Source organism: Bufo bufo, chromosome 8 (assembly GCF_905171765.1).
Source record: "Bufo bufo chromosome 8, aBufBuf1.1, whole genome shotgun sequence".
NCBI classification, from domain to species: Eukaryota; Metazoa; Chordata; class Amphibia; order Anura; family Bufonidae; genus Bufo; species Bufo bufo.
The window spans coordinates 211,357,977-211,379,284 of NC_053396.1; the positions used below are offsets into that span (position 1 = coordinate 211,357,977).

General features: G+C 43.4%; 1 protein-coding gene and 1 long non-coding RNA gene across 4 annotated transcripts; one reads left to right on the top strand and one right to left on the bottom strand.

Moving 5' to 3' along the window:
- The first annotated feature begins 1,172 nt into the window (after positions 1–1,172).
- LOC120977132 lies at positions 1,173–15,793 on the top strand. Of its 3 annotated transcripts, XM_040404910.1 has the most exons (9): positions 1,235–1,259; positions 4,550–4,637; positions 4,712–4,798; positions 4,943–4,987; positions 7,749–7,838; positions 10,597–11,544; positions 12,914–12,985; positions 13,376–13,435; positions 14,752–15,793. In XM_040404910.1, exons 3-9 carry the CDS (start codon positions 4,765–4,767, stop codon positions 15,654–15,656), a joined length of 2,154 nt encoding a protein of 717 aa, XP_040260844.1. In that variant the 5' UTR covers positions 1,235–1,259; positions 4,550–4,637; positions 4,712–4,764; the 3' UTR covers positions 15,657–15,793. The 3 variants fall into 3 exon arrangements, with proteins under 3 accessions (XP_040260843.1, XP_040260845.1, XP_040260844.1); XM_040404909.1 differs by lacking the exon at positions 4,550–4,637 and having other exon boundaries at positions 1,173–1,259; XM_040404911.1 differs by lacking the exons at positions 4,550–4,637; positions 12,914–12,985 and having other exon boundaries at positions 1,173–1,259.
- Positions 15,794–17,161: 1,368 nt separating this feature from the next.
- LOC120977134 lies at positions 17,162–18,533 on the bottom strand. Its single transcript, XR_005773829.1, has 2 exons — positions 17,919–18,533; positions 17,162–17,559 (listed from the first exon to the last, which is right to left on the bottom strand). It is a non-coding gene; the product is annotated as an uncharacterized LOC120977134 (long non-coding RNA).
- Between the last annotated feature and the right edge of the window lie 2,775 nt (positions 18,534–21,308).

The window sequence follows — 21,308 nt, forward strand, 5'->3', positions numbered from 1 at the left end:
GCGTTCCGTTGTTCAGTTTTTATCGCGGATGCAATGCGTTTTGCACGCGCGTGATAAAAAACCGACTGTGGTACCCAGACCCGAACTGCTTGGGATCGAGGTTATGTAGATTGTATTATTTTCCCTTATAACATGGTTATAAGGGAAAATAATAGCATTCTGAATACAGAATGCTTAGTAGGTGGTCAATTGAGGGTTAAAAAATAATTAACTCACCTCCTCCTCTTGATCGCGTAGCTGCCGGTCTCTTCTTACTTCTTCAATCATGAGCTGCCGGCTAAAGGACCTGTGGTGATGTCATATAACATGGTCCAAGGTGATGGACCATGTGATTGGACCATGTGATCTGACGTCACCACAGGTCCTTTAGCCGGCAGCTCATGATTAAAGAAGTAAGAAGAGACCGGCAGCTACACGATCAAGAGGAGGAGGTGAGTTAATTATTTTTTTTTTAACCCTCAATTGACCACCTACTATGCATTCTGTATTAAAGAATGCTATTATATAACCATGTTATAAGGGAAAATAATACAGTGAATAGACTGTCACCTAGCAACCATGCGTGAAAATCGCACCGCATCCGCACTTGCTTGCGATTTTCACTCAGCCTATGGGGCCTGCGTTCCGTGATAAACGCACAATATAGAGCATGCTGCGATTTTCGCGCAACGCACAAGTGATGCGTGAAAATCGCAGCTCATGTGCACAGCGCCATTGAAGTGAATGGGTCAGGATTCAGTGCGGGTGCAATGCGTTCACCTCACGCATCCCATCCGCGCGGAATACTCGCCTAAAGCAGGGCCGCGGATCTCATGTGAGGGGGGGCCCGTAAAGCGCTTAGACTGGGCCATCGTAAAAAAAAAAAGCGGCAGCCCAGCCTAAGGCCCCTTAGTGACCGCTGGAAAAAAGGCGTATGGGTGGTCACTAAGGGGTTAATGGGAAACGATTTGATATAGTGCCGTGCACAATACTGTTCTATTCAGCACCCCAGTGCGACACTGCAGGTAAGTGACATCACTCCCGCCCTTCACACAGTCCTATGTAAATACATGAGTCCCATTCACAGACCGGCCAGCAGCCACCTCAAGCTCCTCCCCTCTCCTGTCTGAAGTTTCTTCTGTAAGCTGCAGACCCCGCCCATTAGACGACGAGACTCCGCCTCTTCCTGTGACGTCATACCTACCAGGAGCACCTCCATTCTAGTCACTACGGAGAGGGAGGGTATTGGTCTGTCTGGGAATGAAAATGCAGAGCGAAAGGTAATTGTGTCCTCATAGTTGGTTATGGAAGCAGGTGGAGCAGTGCACAGAGCAGCCTGTGGTCAGTCTGTGGCAGACTTCAGAGATTGACTCTTATTCTGGGTCAGTGTTTGTTTTCCTTTTTGGTTGTGATCCAAAACCCCTGACCTGAGGGGAGGGGGAGATACTGACGAAACACGTGCAGCAGACAGAATTGGGGATATATATATATATATATATATATATATATATATAAACATTTTTTTTACTTGCCTTCTCCCCTTTTTTGGCGGAACTATGAATTGATTCCAAACACTAAAAAATAGAATATGTCCTCTTCTTCTTCTCCGCATATTCTACTAGTGCCGGCAATGTGCGGTCCGCAAAATTGCCGCTGTCCGTGTTTTGTGGATCCGTAAAACGCACACGGATGTGTGAATGGACCCTAAGGGCGGGTTCACGCATTCAGTGGGCGTCACGTGAACCCCTGTTTAAATGGAGCAAAATGTCAGCTACTGCTCTATTCAACCCTATCGTTTTCCGATAGGGGGGGGGGAAGCATTAACCGCGTAATGCCCAGGACTCTTCATTGTTTGGGATCACCGAGAGGATATTTGTTATGCTGCATGGGTATACATTGGTTTCCTGGTCGCCCCTACAAAACTGCTGACAGATTCCCCTTAAAGGGGTTGTCAGCATTTATTATGTAGACAGTTAATACAAGGCACTTACCGATGTATTGGGATTGTCCAGATTGTCTCCCTTGCTGGATTGATTGATTATTTTTTCCATCTCATTATACACGGCTCGTTTCCAGGGCTTACGACCACCGCTGCAATCCCGCAGGGGTGGCCATGCTTGCAGACTATAGTTAAAAGTGCCAGCCTCTCTCATGGCCGGGTCCGTGGGAACGCACATAGGCACTTTTTCCTATTGTGTGCAAGCACGGCCACCTCTGCTGGATTGCACGGTGGTCATAAACCCCGGACAGTAACCCAGTGTATAATATGATGGATTAGGTTTATCACTAGTCGTAGTTGTGGTGCTGCTGATGTCCAGGAGGAAAGGAACGTGTAGAGCAGGGATGCTCAACCTGCGGCCCTCCAGCCGTTGTTAAAACTACAACTCCCACCATGCCCTGTTGTAGGCTGTCCGGGCATGCTGGGATTTTTGAAGGCCGCAGGTTGGGCATCCCTGGTGTAGAGGATCAGTGGACCTTCAAATCCACCCGTGCGCTGTGACATCTCTTGGCACAAAACACGACCAAAGCAGGTAAAGTGGTAGCTTCTTTATTAGAACCTCTGAAATATGACGCGTTTCAGAGTGTAAGACTTCTGTGCTCAAGTCTAAGTGATATGTGACAAGCCTTTTAGACTTGAGAAAGGAGTCCTTGCGCTCTAAGGCCCCTTTCACACGGGCGAGTTTTCCTGCGCGGGTGCGATGCGTGAGGTGAACGCATTGCACCCGCACTGAATCCCGACCCATTCATTTCTATGGGGCTGTGCACATGAGCAGTGATTTTCACGCATCACTTGTGCGTTGCGTGAAAATCGCAGCATGCTCTATATTGTGCGTTTTTCACGCAACACAGGCCCCATAGAAGTGAATGGGGCTGCGTGAAAATCGCAAGCAAGTGCGGATGCGGTGCGATTTTCACGCACGGTTGCTAGGAGATTCTCGGGATGGTGACCCGATCATTATTATTTTCCCTTATAACATGGTTATAAGGGAAAATAATAGCATTCTTAATACAGAATGCATAGTAAAATAGCGCTGGAGGGGTTAAAAAAAATAATTTAACTCGCCTTAATCCACTTGTTCGCGCAGCCCGGCATCTCTTCGGTCTTCATCTTTGCTGTGCAGGAGGAAAAGGACCTGTGGTGACATCACTGCGCTCATCACATGGTCCGTCACATGATCCATCACCATGGTGATGGATCATGTGATGAGCGCAGTGATGTCATCAAAAGTCCTTTACCCGGGTCCTGAAGAAAGAAGAGAAGTGGATTAAGGTGAGTTAAATTATTATAATTTTTTTAACCCCTCCAGCGCTATTGTACTATGCATTCTGTATTCAGAATGCTTCTATTTTCCCTTATAACCATGTTCTAAGGGAAAATAATACAATCTACACAACACCGATCCCAAGCCCGAACTTCTGTGAAGAAGTTCGGGTTTGGGTACCAAACATGCCGATTTTCCTGCGACGCACCCGCATCTTATCCGGCCCAAATCCATGACGCCCGTGTGAAAGAGGCCTAAGGCTACTTTCACACTTGCGGCAGAGGATTCCGGCAGGAAGTTCTTTCGCCAATCCGGACGCAAGCAGATGCATTTGTGAGACGGATCCGTCTGACAAATGCATTGAAATACCGGATCCATCTCTCCGATGTCATCTGGAAAAATGGATCCGGTATTATTATTATTATTTTTTTTTTTTTGCATTTTTAAAGGTCTGCGCATGCGCAGACCGGGAAACCGGATCAGTTTTGCCGGAACACTTAATGCCGGATCCGGCACTAATACACTTTTTTATCCGGCATTTCGGCAAGTGTTCAGGATTTTTGGCCGGAGAGAAAACTGCAGCGTGCTGCGGTATTTTCTCCGTCCAAAAAACGTAAGAGGGACTGAACTGATGCATCCTGAACGGATCGCTCTCCATTCAGAATACATTAGGATAAAACTGTGACAGAACTCAACACTGGAAAAGAAAACCGCTCGTGTGAAAGTAGCCTAAAACGCGTAGTATCTCAGCGATTCCAACCATGAAGCTACCACTTTACCTGCTTTGGTTGTGTTTTGCACCAAGAGATGTCACCGCGCACGGGTGGGGAACGAGCTATCCTCCAATTTTATATCTGTTAGGCCGAGAGCGGTCCGTGGTATGCCGGGCTGGATTCCTGTTCAGAGCAGGAGCGCACGGCGTCATTGGTTGCTATGACGCCGTGCGCTTCATGCCGCCGCTGCACTACAGTATTACATTCGTATAGATCATACCAGTGTATTACTGTAGTGCAGCGGCGTCATAGGAACCAATGACGCCGTGCGCTCCTGCTCTGAACAGGAATCCAGCCCAGCATACCACGGACCGCTCTCGGCCACGTGCATTCGGCCTTAAGCCTCGCCCATTGCAAAAGCTCCATCCATTCATACATCTGCAAAGTGGAAGAGATCGGCAGGAAATTAACCCTTGTATTCCATGCAAGATTTCTACAGAACCAATCTGTATAAATGTCCTGCCTAATTACGATGAAAGCACCAAAACAGTTTGGGGTTGGCTTTTTAGGGAAGCGAGTGTTACACTGTGCGAGGTATTGCTATATATTTCAGAAAATTTATTGCAGAAGAAAACGTAGATCCCTAAAACCATAGGCAATACGGACACCTTTCAGAATAAAGGTATTGCACATCATTCTTTTTCTTCTGCTTGGCTTTTGGATCAGAATGATATACCTTCTGTGTATATTTTCTAGGTGATCCATTAATTAATTCACGCAGTTATCCAAGGATTAAAGAGGAAGAAGACATGGAGTCTTCATGTGCAGACAGCTCTGGACAGGGTAATAGAAGTCCTAGATTTAGTACCATGAAGCCATGCAACGTTCTACCTACCTGCTTTAGATTACATATACATAGTGGCGAATGGCGATGTCTCATTTTACAATCCAAACATTCAGCATTTGTCCCTTTTTTGCATCCTTTAGAATTTTATGGATCGGTGAAGGAAGAGGCCGACTCAAATAAACGAGGTACTCAATGTAAAAGGAAACCGTATGAAGATGCTGTATACAGTATATACCGTGAACGCCTGATCGGTGGAGGTCCCCCATCATACGAGAGAACGGCTTCCCTGACTGTTTTCATAGTATCCATAGACTACAAAGTAGAGGGTTGTGCATAGCCATCCCTCCTCCATTCTCCTCCTGTATAATTTGACTTCCAGAGGTGAAATCCTAATCTGACCCCCAGTATCTGCAGGTGCGGAGAATAGCGCTGGGTAGTCGGCCCCCCTCCATTACCACATTACTCTCACTAGTTTTGGTAATGCTGCATATTACTACTACTCCATAGGCAGGAAAACAAATGTATAACGCCCCATTGTTTTACATGTACAGTGGATATAAAAAGTCTACACGCCCCTGTTAAAATGTCAGGTTTCTGTGATGTAAAAATAATGAGAAAAAGATAAATAATTTCAGAACTTTTTCCACCTTTAATGTGACCTATAAACTCAATTGAAAAACAAACTGAAATCTTTTAGGTGGAGGGAAGAAAAAAGGTGCTTCAACAAAGTATTAGTTTAAGGGTGTGCACACTTATGCAACTGTATTATTTTATTTTTATATTTTTTCTTCCCTCTACCTAAAAGATTTCAGTTTGTTTTTCAATTGAGTTGTACAGTTTATAGGTCACATTAAAGGTGGAAAAAGTTCTGAAATTATTTATCTTTTTCTCATTTTTTTTACATCACAGAAACCTGACATTTTACAGGGGTGTGTAGACTTTTTATAGCCACTGTATCTAACAAAAATATGCTAACATCTAAGAAATCCAGCAAATTTAAAATATCCCCTGTACAAATTTCTCACAAGTGCCTTGTCTAAGTTTAGCCAAAGGGTCCATTCACACGTCCGTTGTTTCTTCGTCGTTTTTTGCGGAACAGATCTGGACCAGTTCTGTACCCAGTCATTTTCAATGGGTCCTGAAAAAAAATCAGACATTGAGCTGTCCGATTTTTTTTTCAGGACCCATTGAAAATGACTGGGTACAGAACTGGTCCAGATCTGTTCCGCAAAAAAACGGAACAGATCAGGAAAGAAACAACGGACGTGTGAATGGACCCTAAGGGCCCTATTTCACCGCTCGTTTGCGCCGGGCTGATTACATAGGCTGATGCAAACTGAATGTGGAGGAGGATGCAATAAAGTGTGCAACAATATCATTCACACAAAATACATGAGAGAAAGATCTAAGTGTAAATGTGGAGACGCACAGAGGTAGAGTACGGGCACATAGATCTCCATGGGAGCCATATCATAGATTGGTGCAGCACATATCCATACTATAAGGCTACATGCACACGAACGTTGTTTGTTTCCGTGTCCATTCCGTTTTTTTTGGCGGATAGGTTGCAGACCCATTCATTTCAATGGGTCCGCAAAAAATGTGTGCTGTCCGCATCAGTATGTCCGTTCCGTAGCCCCGCAAAAAAAATATAACCTGTCCTATTCTTGTCCGTTTTAGACATTGTTACAATGGATCCGCAAAAAAAAAAACGGATGGCAAAACACATACAGTCGTGTGCATGTAGCCTAAAGCTGTTAGTTGATGGTGTTTCTTGGAAGTTTGACAGCAAACATCTTTTATTCAGAGGGGTGAAACTTTTAATTCCACCTTTGGTACAGCTCCGCGTTGATCGTAATATATGAGCAATATTTGAAAGGGACAGCGGAAGCTGAAGGAACCCGTCTTGGTTTGATGGGAATCATTCAGGGTACTTTCACTCTTGCGATGTTGGTTTCCGGCAGGCAGTTCCGTTGCCGAAACTGCCTGCCGGATCCGGAAATCTGTATGCAAATGGATAGCATTTGTTTGCGGATCCGGCTGACAAATGCATTGAAACACCAGATCCGTCTCTCCGGTGTCATCTGGAAAAAACGGATCCGGTATTCCGGAACACTTGGTACCGGATCCGGCATTAATAAATTTCGGGAAGTGATCTAGAATTTTGGCCGGAGAAAATACCGTAAGAGTGACTGAACTGAAGACATCCTGAACGGAATGCTCTCCATTCAGAATGCATGGGGATAAAACGGAAGCGTTTTTTTCCGGTATTAAGCCCCTGTGACCGAACTCAATACCAGAAAACTTTAACGCAAGTGTGAAAGTACCCTTACTTGTACAAATTTTATTATAAAACTATACACCGCATGTTTTGCATTACTTTTTATTACCAAGTTTGCAGCTGTGACAGCATGCTGGGAGTTCTAGTTTTGAACTAGACAACTACAAGTTGGAAACCCCCTCTAAGAGTATGATGGCTCTGGGTTAGCCTCGGTTGGACTGAATTTAAAGGGCATATCCCCATCTTCACTCTGACATGAGCATTGGAGCATTTTGTTTCTTTAGGTTTTCACCCCGCTGGGCAGAGGCTTCTGTACAGTAGTGTTTCCGGTGACGTCATGGGCGGAATTTAGTGCTACCCTAGCCGTTTTACAGACTAGGGCAGCGCTAAAACCCGCACATCAGTGCCAGTGACGTCACCGGGCTTACCGCTAGGCGGAAGCCCATGGGGAGCCCAGTACGTCACTGGTTCTCCATAAAAAGCCTTTGCCCTGCGCGATTCAGCGCGAAATGCTCCGATGCTCGTATCAGCGGGGCGGCGTGGGTGTAAATGGTGATATGTCCGGGTTCAGCTCTGACAACCCCTTTAAGATTTAGTTTAAAAAAAACACTATAGTAGCAATGTTCAGTATTGTTGAATAACATGTTGCTCTTCTGATGTTTTAGGGAGCCTAGTGTACAGCCCCGATACTTTGCTCTGGATTAAGAGTATTGATGAAACTAACTTCACAGCCGATGATGATTCCAAAGGAAAAGGTACATATGGTTCTATGTGCAGAGTTTAACTTCTACATCCGTTACCAACTGTGCAGACATTCAAGTGTCTAAATAGAAAAGTTGCCAGAACTTTTTGTAACGTATAAAACAGTAATGTTGAACATAATGGGAAACCAGATTTGCAGCACAGAATGATCTAATCTGGTTTGGTTCTCTTGTCTTTATGCTCCATTCTCATAGATCTTCTTCATTTTTCATATTAGCTGCTCAAAGTTTATTTCTTAATTTAAAGAAGAGAGTCTTTCGGCTATTTTCCTCACAATAAACTGTTAGGATCACATTACAGTTCACAAACAGTACCTTTCACGGTGTTGTCTGCGGCTGTGATGTTGGTAAAAAGAAGTATGAAGAGATCTGCAAGTGCCCGGGGGCTGTTCCTATTGCTGTTAGTGCCCAGGACGACCCCTTCGGAGTTACGGGTCAATAACTCCTCACCTGGCTTTGTGTAAGTCAGCCAGTGTCCTCCGAAATCCCACAGTGCCACACATCACCACCGCCGGGCCCGGTCCGATCCCCCACTCTGAGCAGCTTCATCACTGAGCGGACTGCGAACGCCCAGCGGTGATGTATGCCAACGTGGGATTTGCGCAGCGAGTGATGTAAGCAGGATGCTGGGGGAGGAGATATTGACCAGTAATTCTGAAGGGGTTCTGGACACTCACAGCAATAGGAACCACCTGGGCACTTGCAGATCTTTTGTGTATCTCTTAAAGCTTCTTTTTTTTCCACATCACAGCTGCAGACAATACTAATGGTTATATTACACTATGCGTTCTTTAACCCTTTGGGCTGTTTCACGCGAGCGAGTCCATTGCGGGAATCGCGCTCCGTGTGGACTTGCAGGAGCACACGCCATTATCATGATTTATTATGCTGTGCGTCTCTGCATGCCACACAGAATCATAGTGACATAAAGCTGTCAGTATGATTCTGTAGAAATAAGGTCAAGCAGAGGCACATAGCATTATAAATCACGATAATGCCGTGCGCTCCTGCAAGTCCAGAGCGGAGGATCACACTCGCACACGGAGCGCGATTCCTGCAATGGACTCGCTCGTGTGAAACAGCCCTTTGGCTACCGGAGGTTTTTTAGTTTCTGCATTTTTATTTTTCTTCCCTATTTTCCGTGAGCCATAACTTTATTTTTATTTTTCCGGTCACATAGCTGTATCAGGGCTTATTTTTGCGGGACAAGTTGTACTTTCTAATGCCACCATTAATTATGGCATAAAATGTTGTGGGAAGCGGTCAAAAAATTCCAAATGGGGTGGAATTGGGAAAAAAACACAACCCCTCCACCGTTTTAAGGGTTTTGTTTCCACGGCGTATTGTTTACGGCAAATCTGACCCATTCCCTTCATTCTCTGGGTCAGTACGATTACAACGATACCCCATATGTATAGGTTCTTTGTCTAAATAGTGTAAAAAAAAAAATTTACTTTGAGAATTTATTTTTATTTTTTTATATCTATATTCTGACCCCCATAACTTTTTTTATACTTATGTCTACTGAGCTGTTTAGGGGCTCATTGTTTGCAGAACAATCTGTACTTTTAATTGATACCATTTTGGAGTGTGCATGACGTTTTGATCACATTTTATTACATTTTTTTGGGTAAGAGAAGCAATGAAAAAATGGCAAATTGCCCATTTTGACCCTTTTTTCCGTTACGCCATTCGCCGTATTGGAATTTTTTTTTTCTATTTTATTAGTATAGGCTTTTTTGGTCGCGGTGATACCCATGATGTTTATATTTATTATTTAGGTATTTATTTTTTAATCATATGGAAAGGGGGGTGATTTAAACTTTTATATATTTTTTTAACTTTATTTTTTGTGATCATTATGGGCATCATATAGGAGCTTATTCGGTAATTTTTTATTTTTTTTTGGTATATCAGGAATTTATTATTAGCTTATTTTGCTAACTTTTGCTGGTTTCTTATCCTGGCCTGCCATCTGGTGGCCAAAATAAGAAAGGCAGTTTGAATACTGTTAGCCTACTCAGTAAGGCTACCAGTATTCAGCACAACTACCTATGCCCGGATTGGACACACGGCTAGGTAGGTTTTTGCTCCTTTAGGTGCCGTGATCTCACTTGATCACAGCATCTAAAGCATTTAATTACCGGGATCGGCATTATGTGAAACAGCAGAGATCTGCCGGCCATGACGCCGGCTGCACGTGCGAGCGGGCGTCATGTTTACGCATCGCACTGTACGGCGCTGGTAGCCTAAGGGTTAAGGCGATTGTCGGAGAAAAGCTTTCCTTCCTAGCAATCGCCTGCTCGTCAGCAGTGGTGACAGCTGCTATTCCATGCAACGATCTCCTCCTTAGTATGGGGACGAGCGATCGCTATTGCCGTCGCATGTCCCCATACTGATTTATTGTTAGCCAGCAGCACACTACACAGCACGATCTGCCGCCGGCAAATGAGGATTTTTAAACCTGCTAAAAGATTCCAATTATCCGATGAACGAGCGTTTGCTCATTCGTCAGTTAATTGGCGGCAGTATTACACTGCCAGATCATTGCTAACGAGTGTTCCTGTGAACGCTCATTAGCGATGATCTTCAGTATTATCTACAGGTGTAACATAAGCTTAAAAACGGTGCCATTTATGAGAACTGCAATGAGATTCTACCAGTTTATTGTGAAAATAGTTGACAGTCTCCCTTTAAGTGATTGTGGAAACATCTTCGTTTTGTTTTTGTTTTTTTTTTCCTTTTTTAACAGAACCATCACAAAGTGGTGTTCACCCAAAAACTGGAGCGAATGTTACTGAAAAGGTGGTTAAGAGACGCCCCAGATTTACGGCTTCAGAAGAGTTTGTTTTAGTGAGGTCGCTGCTGGAGCACTATGATCAACTGTTTGGGGAAAGAGCCCGAATTACCCCATTTGCACAGAAAGTTTCAGTTTGGCAGAAGGTACTTGATAATGTGAATTCCGTGGGTGTTCTGCAGAGAGGAATTGAGGAGGCTAAGAAGCACTGGTATCTCTACAAACATAGACTAATAGACAAACTGGTGGCGATGCAAAAGCAAACACCCGGCTCTGGATCGGAGCCCTCATTACTTGCCCGCTTGACACCACTGGAGAGCAAAGCCGCCAATCTTTTTAAATTAGAATATGTACTTAGAAGTTCCTCTCACTCAACCCCAATAGCACAACATGTCCCTGGGAGCCAGGGTGGTGTTGATATTGCTGGAGATATTAGGAAAGAGAGTTTGTTTGCACAGAATGGCAGTAGTGGGGAACAGGGTGGCAGTGGTTTGGGGTTTACTGATTATACATTCTCGAAAGCCCCCCGCAACATCAAATTTTCTTTTGATGAAAACTGTGCTCTTGTACACGAAGCCGTAGGTGTCTGGGACAGTATCATTGGGAGAAATGCAGCAACCACCTCCCAAGCCCGGAAGAATTTTTTGTGGTCTAGGATTGTAGAAGCTGTAAATGCAGCGGGCACCCAGCCCAGGAGCGCCGAAAACTGCAAGAAGAGACTAAGGGATATAAAAAGACGCGTAAAGGCAAAGATGATCGATCAGCACAAGTATTCCCAACTTAACGGTGGTGGTCCTTGCCTGGAGTTACAGTACTTATCATATGAAGAAGAACTGATGCATGTCATCGGCTCCGAGACTATCCGACCAGTGGAGGGACATGTGGACACAGACCGAGAACCACGTAAGTCAAAATCATTAATTTAGGGGGAAAATATCGGCTTCTCCAAATCTACAAATAAAATTGTTGCATTTAGTGTTAACTTTTTAAGGACCCATGACGTAGCTGTACGTTATGGGTTCGATCCCTAAACATGGCGCCCGCTCGCACGTGCGGCGCCTTAGCCGCGGGGTTTCTGCTATTTTAAATAGCGGAGACCCGCGGCACATGTATATGCGATCGGCCATAAGGCTAATCGCATACATCTTACCCTTCAGATGCCGTGGTCAAATGTGACCACAGCATCTGCGCTTCCAGTCTGGTAACAGCTTTCCCCGCTTGAGATCGGGGAATCTGTTACCTTGCGCTAATTGACCGAAGCCTCAAGCAGGCTTCAGAGTCAATTAGATGTGTGTGTGTGTGTGTATATGTATATATATATATATATATATATATATATATATATATATATATCTATATATCAATACAGGCCACTAGGTGGCAGCCTTGTATCGATATAGTGCAAATTAAGTCTTCAATTATTTTCTATGGGCAATCGAATGATTGGCAGTTATTGTCACCCAGGGTGACTTAAAAAAAAATAAAGTTTTTACAAATATAAAAAAAAATAAAAAATTCAAATCACTCCCCTTTCCTTAAAATAAAAATACTTAACCAATAAAAAAAATAAACATCATTGGCATCACCGTGTGCGAAAATGACCATACTATTAAAATACAACAATATTAATGGCAAATGGCGTAGCGGGAAAAAAAATAAAGACAGCCAATTTGCCATTTTTTGTCACTTCAACTACCCAATAATTTTTTAATAAAAAGTCATGCACACTACAAATTTGTATCACTGAAAAGAACAGATCGTCCTGCAAAAAATGAGCCCTCACACAGCCCCATACACATAGCTACCAAAAAGTTATAGGGGTCAGAATATGGTTATGAGAAAAAAAAATAAAAAATTTTTCCTCCAAAGGTTTTACATTTTTTTTCAGTATTAAAAAACCGTACTGACCTGGAGAATGAAGATGACAGGTAAATTTTACCGCACAGTAAATGGTGTCATTAGGAAGTACAACTTTTCCCGCAAAAAATAAGCCCTCATACGGCTATGTGAATGGAAAAATAAAAAAGTTAGGACTTTGGTAAGGCGGGGAGCGAAAAACTAAAATGTAAAAAATAGAAAATCCCAGGGGTTAAGGATGGGAGAGGGGTTTGCATTCATGTATTTACATCATTACTGCCCCTTTCACAATAAGCCTTGTTTTGATTTTGGATTGGATGACATTTTTGCTAAGTTTAAGGCTTGGCAACCGCAAGATAAACATTAATACTTTTGAAAGTTATTAATAAGATTTTTGCTGGTTCATCTGCTGTAGGTCCTAGTAATCATACTCCTCCAGCACGTATGGGCTTCTCGTCCTATACAAGTTCTGGACAGAAGAATGAAGGTATGTACAGTCCTCTACAAAGATCAGGAACACGTTTAGCTTTTGCACAGATTTAAATTAATTGGTGAAGTTAATTATTTCTCCAGCTCTCTTGACATCTGCATTTGTTGTTTTAGTTTTTTCTGCTCATTATAGTAGAAAGTAATGGCAGTGCTGTATTCTTTTGCATGTCTAATGCCAGCAGCGCCCAAAGGACCACACTGACTATAATGGGATCATCCGTTTTCCTTAATGATGTCCCATCTTTTTACTAGATAAACTAGCACGGCATGTTGCGCTATTTTGTCCACTATTTTAGACAGAATCCCCGAGGGAGCCTCCAACACAGATGTGAACACTGCCTTATCTGTGTAGTTGTGCCGTTTTGTAATTGATATTTTTTGTGAACAGGTAAATATGAGCCTGAAGAAGAGAACTGTTATGAAGATGATTTTTGGAACCATTCTTCCTGTAAGCATCTGATTTTTGAACCATTATCTATGTTCTCCTTTGTCAATGTACAGTATATACTGACAATTGTAATCTGAAGATCTATTTTCTCAGTTGTCTGTGAAGGTTCTCCTTTATCCAGGTCATGGTATATATCTGTAAAGAATAAATCAAGGCAACTGGACTTACTGTAGATTTCTTGAAAACGTTTCACTCGTTCTTCCAACGAGCTTTCTCAATTCTGAGTGACTGTACAAGAATTCTCTGGGAATAAATATGTAACTGAATTAACATCTGGTAATTATACCCAGCAATTATACCGACCTCTGACCCCATGCTGGGTATAATGACCTCTGACCCCATGCTGGGTATAATTACCAGATGTTAATTCAGTTACATATTTATTCCCAGAGAATTCTTGTACAGTCACTCAGAATTCAGAAAGCTCGTTGGAAGAACGAGTGAAACGTTTTCAAGAAATCTACAGTTAGTCCAGTTGCCCTGATTTATTCTTTACAGATATTTTCTAAGTTGGCTTACTGCTTTTATAGTTTGTAGGTTGAATTTTTTTTTAATTGTATAACTGAACATATACAAATAAGGCCTTTAAGGCAATGAGGGTGTCACCATTGCTCTTCTCTTGTTGCACCCAAGCTCCGCTCCTTTCTGTAGCCAGCCCCTCCCTCGCTGCTTTGGTTGACAGGGCCAGGCAGTGGCAAAGCAGTGAGGGAGGGCCTGGCCACAGGTAGGAGTGGAGCTTGGGTGCAACAGGAGCAATGGTGACGTCCTCATTGCGCCAAAGGCATAAAGTATCATAACCTGGGAACGACACCTCGGATCAACAAAAGAAAAACCGTGTTGAACCACCGCTATGTGTCTATGCAAATAGTTTGATAGGGAGGTAGCTGGTGACAGATTCCCTTTAAAGAGGTCGTCTCATCTTAGAGATTGGTGGCAAATCGCTAGAAAGTACCAAGATATGTGTGGCTGCCACCTCTGGAACCCACACCTATCTCCAGAACGGGGACTTAGAAATGAATGGAGAGTACATAGCACAGGTGCGGCCGCGACTCCATCCACTTCTGTGGGACTGCCAGAGATAGCTGAGCCAGTTCTCAGTTATTTGCGGTAGTCCTATGGAAATGAATAGAGGGTGGTCGCACTTGCGCCGCTGCTCTCCGCTTCCTTCGGGGGTCCCGTTCTGGAGATGAGTGCTTGTTATGCATCTCTGGGACAAGCGCCTATCTGCCCTTGGTGGCATATCCTAACGAGATGCCTCCAATGTCTAAGATGAGACAATCCCTTTAACTAATTTTCTCTATCACTTTCACTTATAGTTGACATGGCAGAAGAGGAGGAAGAAGATGACAAGGAGATGGTGATAAAGATGGAACCCATCGACTACAGCAAGGATGCGCCCACACCTTCGCCCCAATCGTTCCCTGCACCTGCCCCATCTCTGCCAACAGCTACCCAGCCTTGCATGGATTCCCTACTCCATATTCCTTCTACCAAAGCAATTGTTGCTACCAGACCTCCTGTTGTTCCAGCCAAACTTTTTCCAGCTAGCGCCAAGCCCCTTCTTGCTGTAATAAAGTCTGTTCCTGTTTCTAACAAACCCTCTTTAGTGACTACCAAACCTCATCTGATACCTAACCACCCTTATTCTTCATTGTCGGCCCCAAGCAACCACCCGAACTCTACCAACGCAGGAACCATTAATAAAGTTGTTGGGAGTCTTCATACAGCACAACGTCAGTACCACAGATCCCAAAGACATCAGATGCATGTTCTTCACATGGACTTGTTACATTTAGGCGTAGGTGTTCAGCAGCTGACCAGAAATATAAAAGTCAACAACCACGTTCGAGCCACTGAAAGGGCAAGAGAATTTAGGCAAAAGCAAAAACATATTGAAGAGCAGAGGCAATACAGAACGGAGAAGTTACATCTGCTCAGGCAACACCACGAGGCCAAGCTGAAGATGATGCAGGAGCACTATGAAAAGAAAGAAAAGATCATGCATGAGAACAACCTCTTACTCAGGGGTATTCTACAACAGTTGTCAATTCCTGCAGGGACATTTCTTGCAGCCACATGTTCCACAAATGACCAGAGTACATCTCGCATAAAAGTACCCTCAACAAACAATGACCCGTCATCGCCTGCCCAGAACTCGGATAAGCCACTGACAAATAAAGGTGTTAGAAGAAGAGGCGGAAAGGGGAGAGAAGACATATAATGGTTGTCCTGCCCTTTAGTCAGTTTTAGTTCTGTTAACAAACTATGCTTAGTACAGTATATGATAGCATTCCTGAAAATCCATCAGAATAGTTAACTAATATTGAAATATTTTATAAACTGGCTTTTTTTTTTTTTTTTAAAGTTTTATGTATTTAAATGTGCAAAATGCTGAAAAATTTGGTGTAATACTTTTTATATGTGTATTATGGCCACAGAGGCGCACTCACTCATGCCCTGGTGCCTAAGGTGGCCCACGGTAGGTACATGTTACTCCTCTGTATGGTTGCAACCCATGCTTTGCATGGATTTTGGAGTCTTGAAGCCGTAAAGCCATGTGTAAAAAATTTGGGGGGAGATTTATCATCTCCCTTACACCTGAAAAAAGTGGCGTTAAGTTGCAATCTGCGCATTTGAGGCTACTTTCACACTTGCGGCAGAGTGATCCGGCAAGCAGTTCCGTCGCCGGATCTGGCAAAACGTATGTCAACTGATGGCATTAGTAAGACTGATCAGGATCCTGATCAGTTAAAAAAAAATGCATTGAAATGCCGGATCCGTCTTTCCGGTGTCATCCGGCAAAACTGATCCGGCATTTTTTTTTTTTCACCTTTATTTTTCAGTCCAGCATTCCGGTATTTTGAATGCCGGATCCGGCACTAATACATTACTATGGAGAAAAATGCCGGATCCGGCATTCAGGCAAGTCTTCCGTTTTTTTTCACCGGAGATAAAACCGTAGCGTGCTAAGTTTTTTTTTTTTCTTTTGCCTGATCAGTCAAAATGACTGAACTGAAGACATCTTGAACGGATTGCTCACCATTCAGAATGCATGGGGATATACCTGATCAGTTCTTTTCCGGCATTGAGCCCTTTTGACGGAACGCAGTGCTGGCGTTCCACTGTTTCTGAAATTCCCATAGCAATAAATGGGAGCTAGACAAATGGCGTAGCACAGCATGCTACGCTATTTCCGTAACATGGGAGTTTCTGAAACCTCGTTGCTCACATTCGCCTTTATGGGAGTTACGGACAGTTGGTCGCCTAATTCTGTAACTCCTGCTCCTTTGGCCGGCTCTTGCTTTGGTTATTTCCATCTTTGGCCATGAAAAGTGGGACAACCTCTTTAATGGCCTATTGTAAAAATAGGCAATGTTAAAGTCCTGGATAGCCCCTTTAACGAAATGAAAAGTTATATTATATATATATATATATATATATATTTATTTTGATTAGTACATTAGGTTGACATGTATATTATCACCTTGTTGACACTAAGGCTACATGCACATGTCCGTTTTAAGACCAATGGTAGTCTATGGGGTTAATTATATGGCAGTTTTTTGACTGGCAGTGAAAAACAGATGTGAAAAAATAGAACATGCTCTATCTTGTCCGTTTTTCACTGACAGACCGCCCCCATACAATTTTATGGGTCCATTTTTAACGTCTGTTTCTCAGAAAGGCTTCAGTTTACCAAAGGTTCTGCTCCTTTTTTCTAATGGGTTCTAATGCAATCATTTTTTGCAAAGGAAAGTTTACGGATATCACACAGACAAAAAAAGTGAGCGCAGTTTAACAGGATTTCCATATTGATGGCCTATCCTTAGGATAGGTCTCCAGTATGAGTTTGATGGAGTTCCCCCCACCCCACCGCTGATTAGCTGTATGAAGAGGTCGCTTCAATGAGAACTTATGCTCTTCCTAGGCTATGTGACCTCACGTTCATCAGTCACGTGGCCTAGGCGCAGCATAGTCCCATTCAAGAGAATTGGGTGAAGATGGGATACCGAGCACAGGTGCTATCCAATGGAGACCATGGCACTTACCAGAGCTCCAGTGAGCGCTACAGCCTCTTCAAACAACTGATTGGCAGAGGTGCCAGGTGTCAGACCCCCATCAATCTCATATTGATGACCAGTCCTGAGGATAGGCTATGAAAATGCCGGAAAACTGCTTTCAAATTTTGCTTTGGCTTTTACATCCTCTATGTTTCACAATGCATAGCAGCTGCAGAATGCCATTCTGTGATAAATCCATCAGACTGGCTGCTCAGTCTCCAACCCCTGTCTCTCTCGTTCTGAAGGAACTTCTAAGCCTAGTTATGACCAAATCAAAGTTGATTTGGCGATTAAATGAGCTTCAGATTGTTCAGTCTGACGTATTTGTTAGTGAATGACTTTTTGCGTCTGCTATGTACTGTGAAACATAGAAGCTGTAAAAGCCCAAAACCTATTGTAAAATGGGTTTTAACCCAAAATACATGAAAATTGAGCTGTGTACACGTTAAACAGTGATCAGAGGTATTTCCTACCACCATGCAAACATAGCCTTTATTTTACCTGCTAATGAGAGCCTGGGCATTTAGTTAGGGCGAGTGCGCGCCGGCGTTAGGATATTCTGCTATAGGTTCCGTTAATAGAAGTCTATGGGCAAGCATAACGGATCTGTCTGCTTTCCGTTATGCAGGACGGAAAACAAAGTCCTGTCAACCATAGGACCTGTATTATGACGGATCAAAACGGAATGCCTCTAAAGGTTTCCGTTTTGATTTCCATCTTATAAATTCTGCTATAGTCCGTTATAACGGAACCTGTAACGAAATATCTTAACGCCAGTGCGAACCCGCCCTTAAATGGATTCTCTGTTTTATGAGCTCATTTATAAATATGCCTGTAGGGAGTTCGGAGTTAAAGAGTAACTACACTTTTATGCAACTTTCTTTTAAACAATTCTAAATGCTCTAAAATTTTTAAATTTATTTTATTTATTTTTATTTATTTTTTTAATGCCAAAATTGTCTCCGACCTTCCAGGTTGGCTATAGCACTTTTACAGGAATGGACGCCGCGTTCAACTCTGTACTGGCCCATTTTGCTATAATGAATTTTTAACACTGCTTTCCAGATGACATTAGTGAAATGGGTTTCCAGAGTTTTTGATGATCCTTTCTGCTTCTAATGATTAGAAGACCACCAAGGGGGTCTCTGATTTTTCTGTCTCTCCCATGTAGTTCGACAGGAGACATGAGATCCAGGCCCAGCTCCTGCTGTTCTACTGAAAAGCAAAAAAATCTCTGGAGCTGCTTTCACCAGTATTTTTTTGCCTGGGAATGGAGATGGTCATGTGTTCTAGGTGCCCTTCCTCACTAATAATTAGCCTTGTCCAGCTGTAAAAAAAAAAGAGGTGCAGCTATTTTTGCCCTTTTAAATACGCCCATCGTGAATCTCCAGTCAGTAGGTGAAGAAGCGTTTTATTAGGGTGGCCATACACATTAGTCTAAAGTTGGTCAAAACCGATAATTTTCAACAAAAACAAATGTTTGTCAGGGGAAATTTAACAATGAACGATAATCTTAGCCAGCTGAATAGACTATTATCATGTGAAAAGAAGTCGGCCGTGTTCAATACTTTCATCTGATAGTACGATGAAAGATCTTTCTCAGGTTCTCAGGTCTTTTAGCATTGATGACCTTTTCTCAGGATGGGTCATCAATATCCGGCACCCCCACCAATCAGCTGTACGAAGGCACACTCAATGTTCACGTGCCTTCTCTCTTCCCGCTTGCTGTTGCTGTGCCGTAGACATGGGAGATGGGAGACGGCATCTGCTCATACAGCTGATCGGCGAGGGTGCCTGTCTGATATTGGTAATCTATCCTGAGGATGGGTCATCAATATTAAAAGCCCGGAAAGATCTTTCATCCATTGAATTTATATGGGCAGTTTGTCAACTGTAAAGGCCAATATGGACTAAAACATGTATGGCCGTGTTCAATACTTTCATCTGATAGTACGATGAAAGATCTTTCTTTAAAGGGGTTCTCAGGTCTTTTAGCATTGATGACCTTTTCTCAGGATGGGTCATCAATATCAGACACCCGGCACCCCCGCCCATCAGCTGTACGAAGGCACACTCAATGTTCACGCGCCTTCTCTCTTCCCGCTTGCTGTTGCTGTGCCGTAGACATGGGAGATGGGAGACGGCATGTGCGCACGCAGTCTGCTCATACAGCTGATCGGCGAGGGTGCCGGTCCGATATTGATAATCTATCCTGAGGATGGGTCATCAATATTAAAAGCCCGGAAAGATCTTTCATCCATTGAATGTATATGGGCAGTTTGTCAACTGTAAAGGCCAATATGGACTAAAACGTGTATGGCCGTGTCTTCAAAACGACCGTTCACCAGATGTTTGTTTGTTCAGCTGCTGATCAACCAACTTCTGTCTAAGGCCTCTTTCACACGACCGTTTTTTTTCCCCCCGTTTACGCGCAGTCTTTTGCGTTCCGTATACGGAACCATTGATTTCAATGGTTCCGCAAAAAAAACGGAATGTACTCCGTATGCATTCCGTTTCCGTTTTTCCGTTCCGTTAAAAGATAGAACATGTCCTATTATTGCCCGCAAATCACGTTCCGTGGCTCCATTCAAGTCAATGGGTCCGCAAAAAAACGGAACACATACGGAAATGCATCCGTATGTCTTCCGTATCCGTTCCGTTTTTTGCGGAGCCATCTATTGAAAATGTTATGCCCAGCCCAATTTTTTCTATGAAATTACTGTATATGCCATACGGAAAAACGGAACAGAAACACAACGGAAACAAAAAACAGAACAACGGATCCGTTTAAAACGGACTGCAAAACACTGAAAAAGCCATACGGTCGTGTGAAAGAGGCCTAACGTGCATGGCCACCTTTAGGCCTCTTTCACACGAGCGTGACGGATTGTGTACGGATGCGTTCAGTGAAACTCGCGCCATTTTGCAAGCAAGTCCAGTCAGTTTTGTCTGCGATTGCGTTCAGTTTTTTCCACGCAAGTGCAATGCGTTTTTCACGCACGTGATAAAAAAACTGAAGGTTTACAAACAGCATCTCCTAGCAACCGTCGGTGAAAAACGCATCGCACCCGCACTTGCTTGCGGATGCGTTTTTCACTGAAGCCCCATTCACTTCTATGGCGCCAGGGCTGCGTGAAAAAAACGCAGAATACAGAACATGCTGCGATTTTTCACGCAACGCAGAACTGATGCCCATGTGCACAGACCCATTGAAATGAATGGGTCAGGATTCAGTGCGGGTGCTATGCGTTCACGTCACGCATTGCACCCGCGCGGAAAACTCGCTTGTGTGAAAGGGGCGTTAGACTTTAATATTCGGATGAAGGTGTTACTAGTCTAACAATAATAGAAATCTTCCAGTGTTTTTGTTGTCCTTGTTCTGTAGCTGCACCGTTACATGTTACATGGACTGTGTGGTGTGTATGTCTCAAAGTGAGTCGTCTTCTGAGACCAAACAGATTATACCTCAAGAAGCCCTAGGCTAGAGGCTGTTTCTGTCTAGAAAAACATTATTTGGTTAGTTTTAGGGAGATGTTCTCTCCTTGTTTTTGATGCACTTATTGCCGCGTACAGTATGAATGCCGGTGAAGACCATGCGGCCAATATCGCAAGTAAAGATTAGAAATTACAAGTATCTGATCAGTTGCCACGGCCTGCTTCATTGATCGTATATACGTGGCCTTCTGTATGTTATAGAAGATGCTAGTCTCTATTTGCACCTGCATCGTGGTTTCCATTATAAATGTAAACCATGTCACAGTGCAGGATCCATTACAAGAAGGACACGAGCAGAGCCTGATAGTCCTTGTTGA

Bases quoted from the DNA above. Each gene is read 5' to 3' on its own strand.
- LOC120977132 (XM_040404909.1), top strand. From the start codon at position 4,765: ATGGAGTCTTCATGTGCAGACAGCTCTGGACAGG. The intron at 7,839-10,596 runs GTACATATGGTT...CTTTTTTAACAG, and splicing joins TGATGATTCCAAAGGAAAAG to AACCATCACAAAGTGGTGTT. The intron at 12,986-13,375 runs GTATGTACAGTC...TTTTGTGAACAG, and splicing joins TTCTGGACAGAAGAATGAAG to GTAAATATGAGCCTGAAGAA.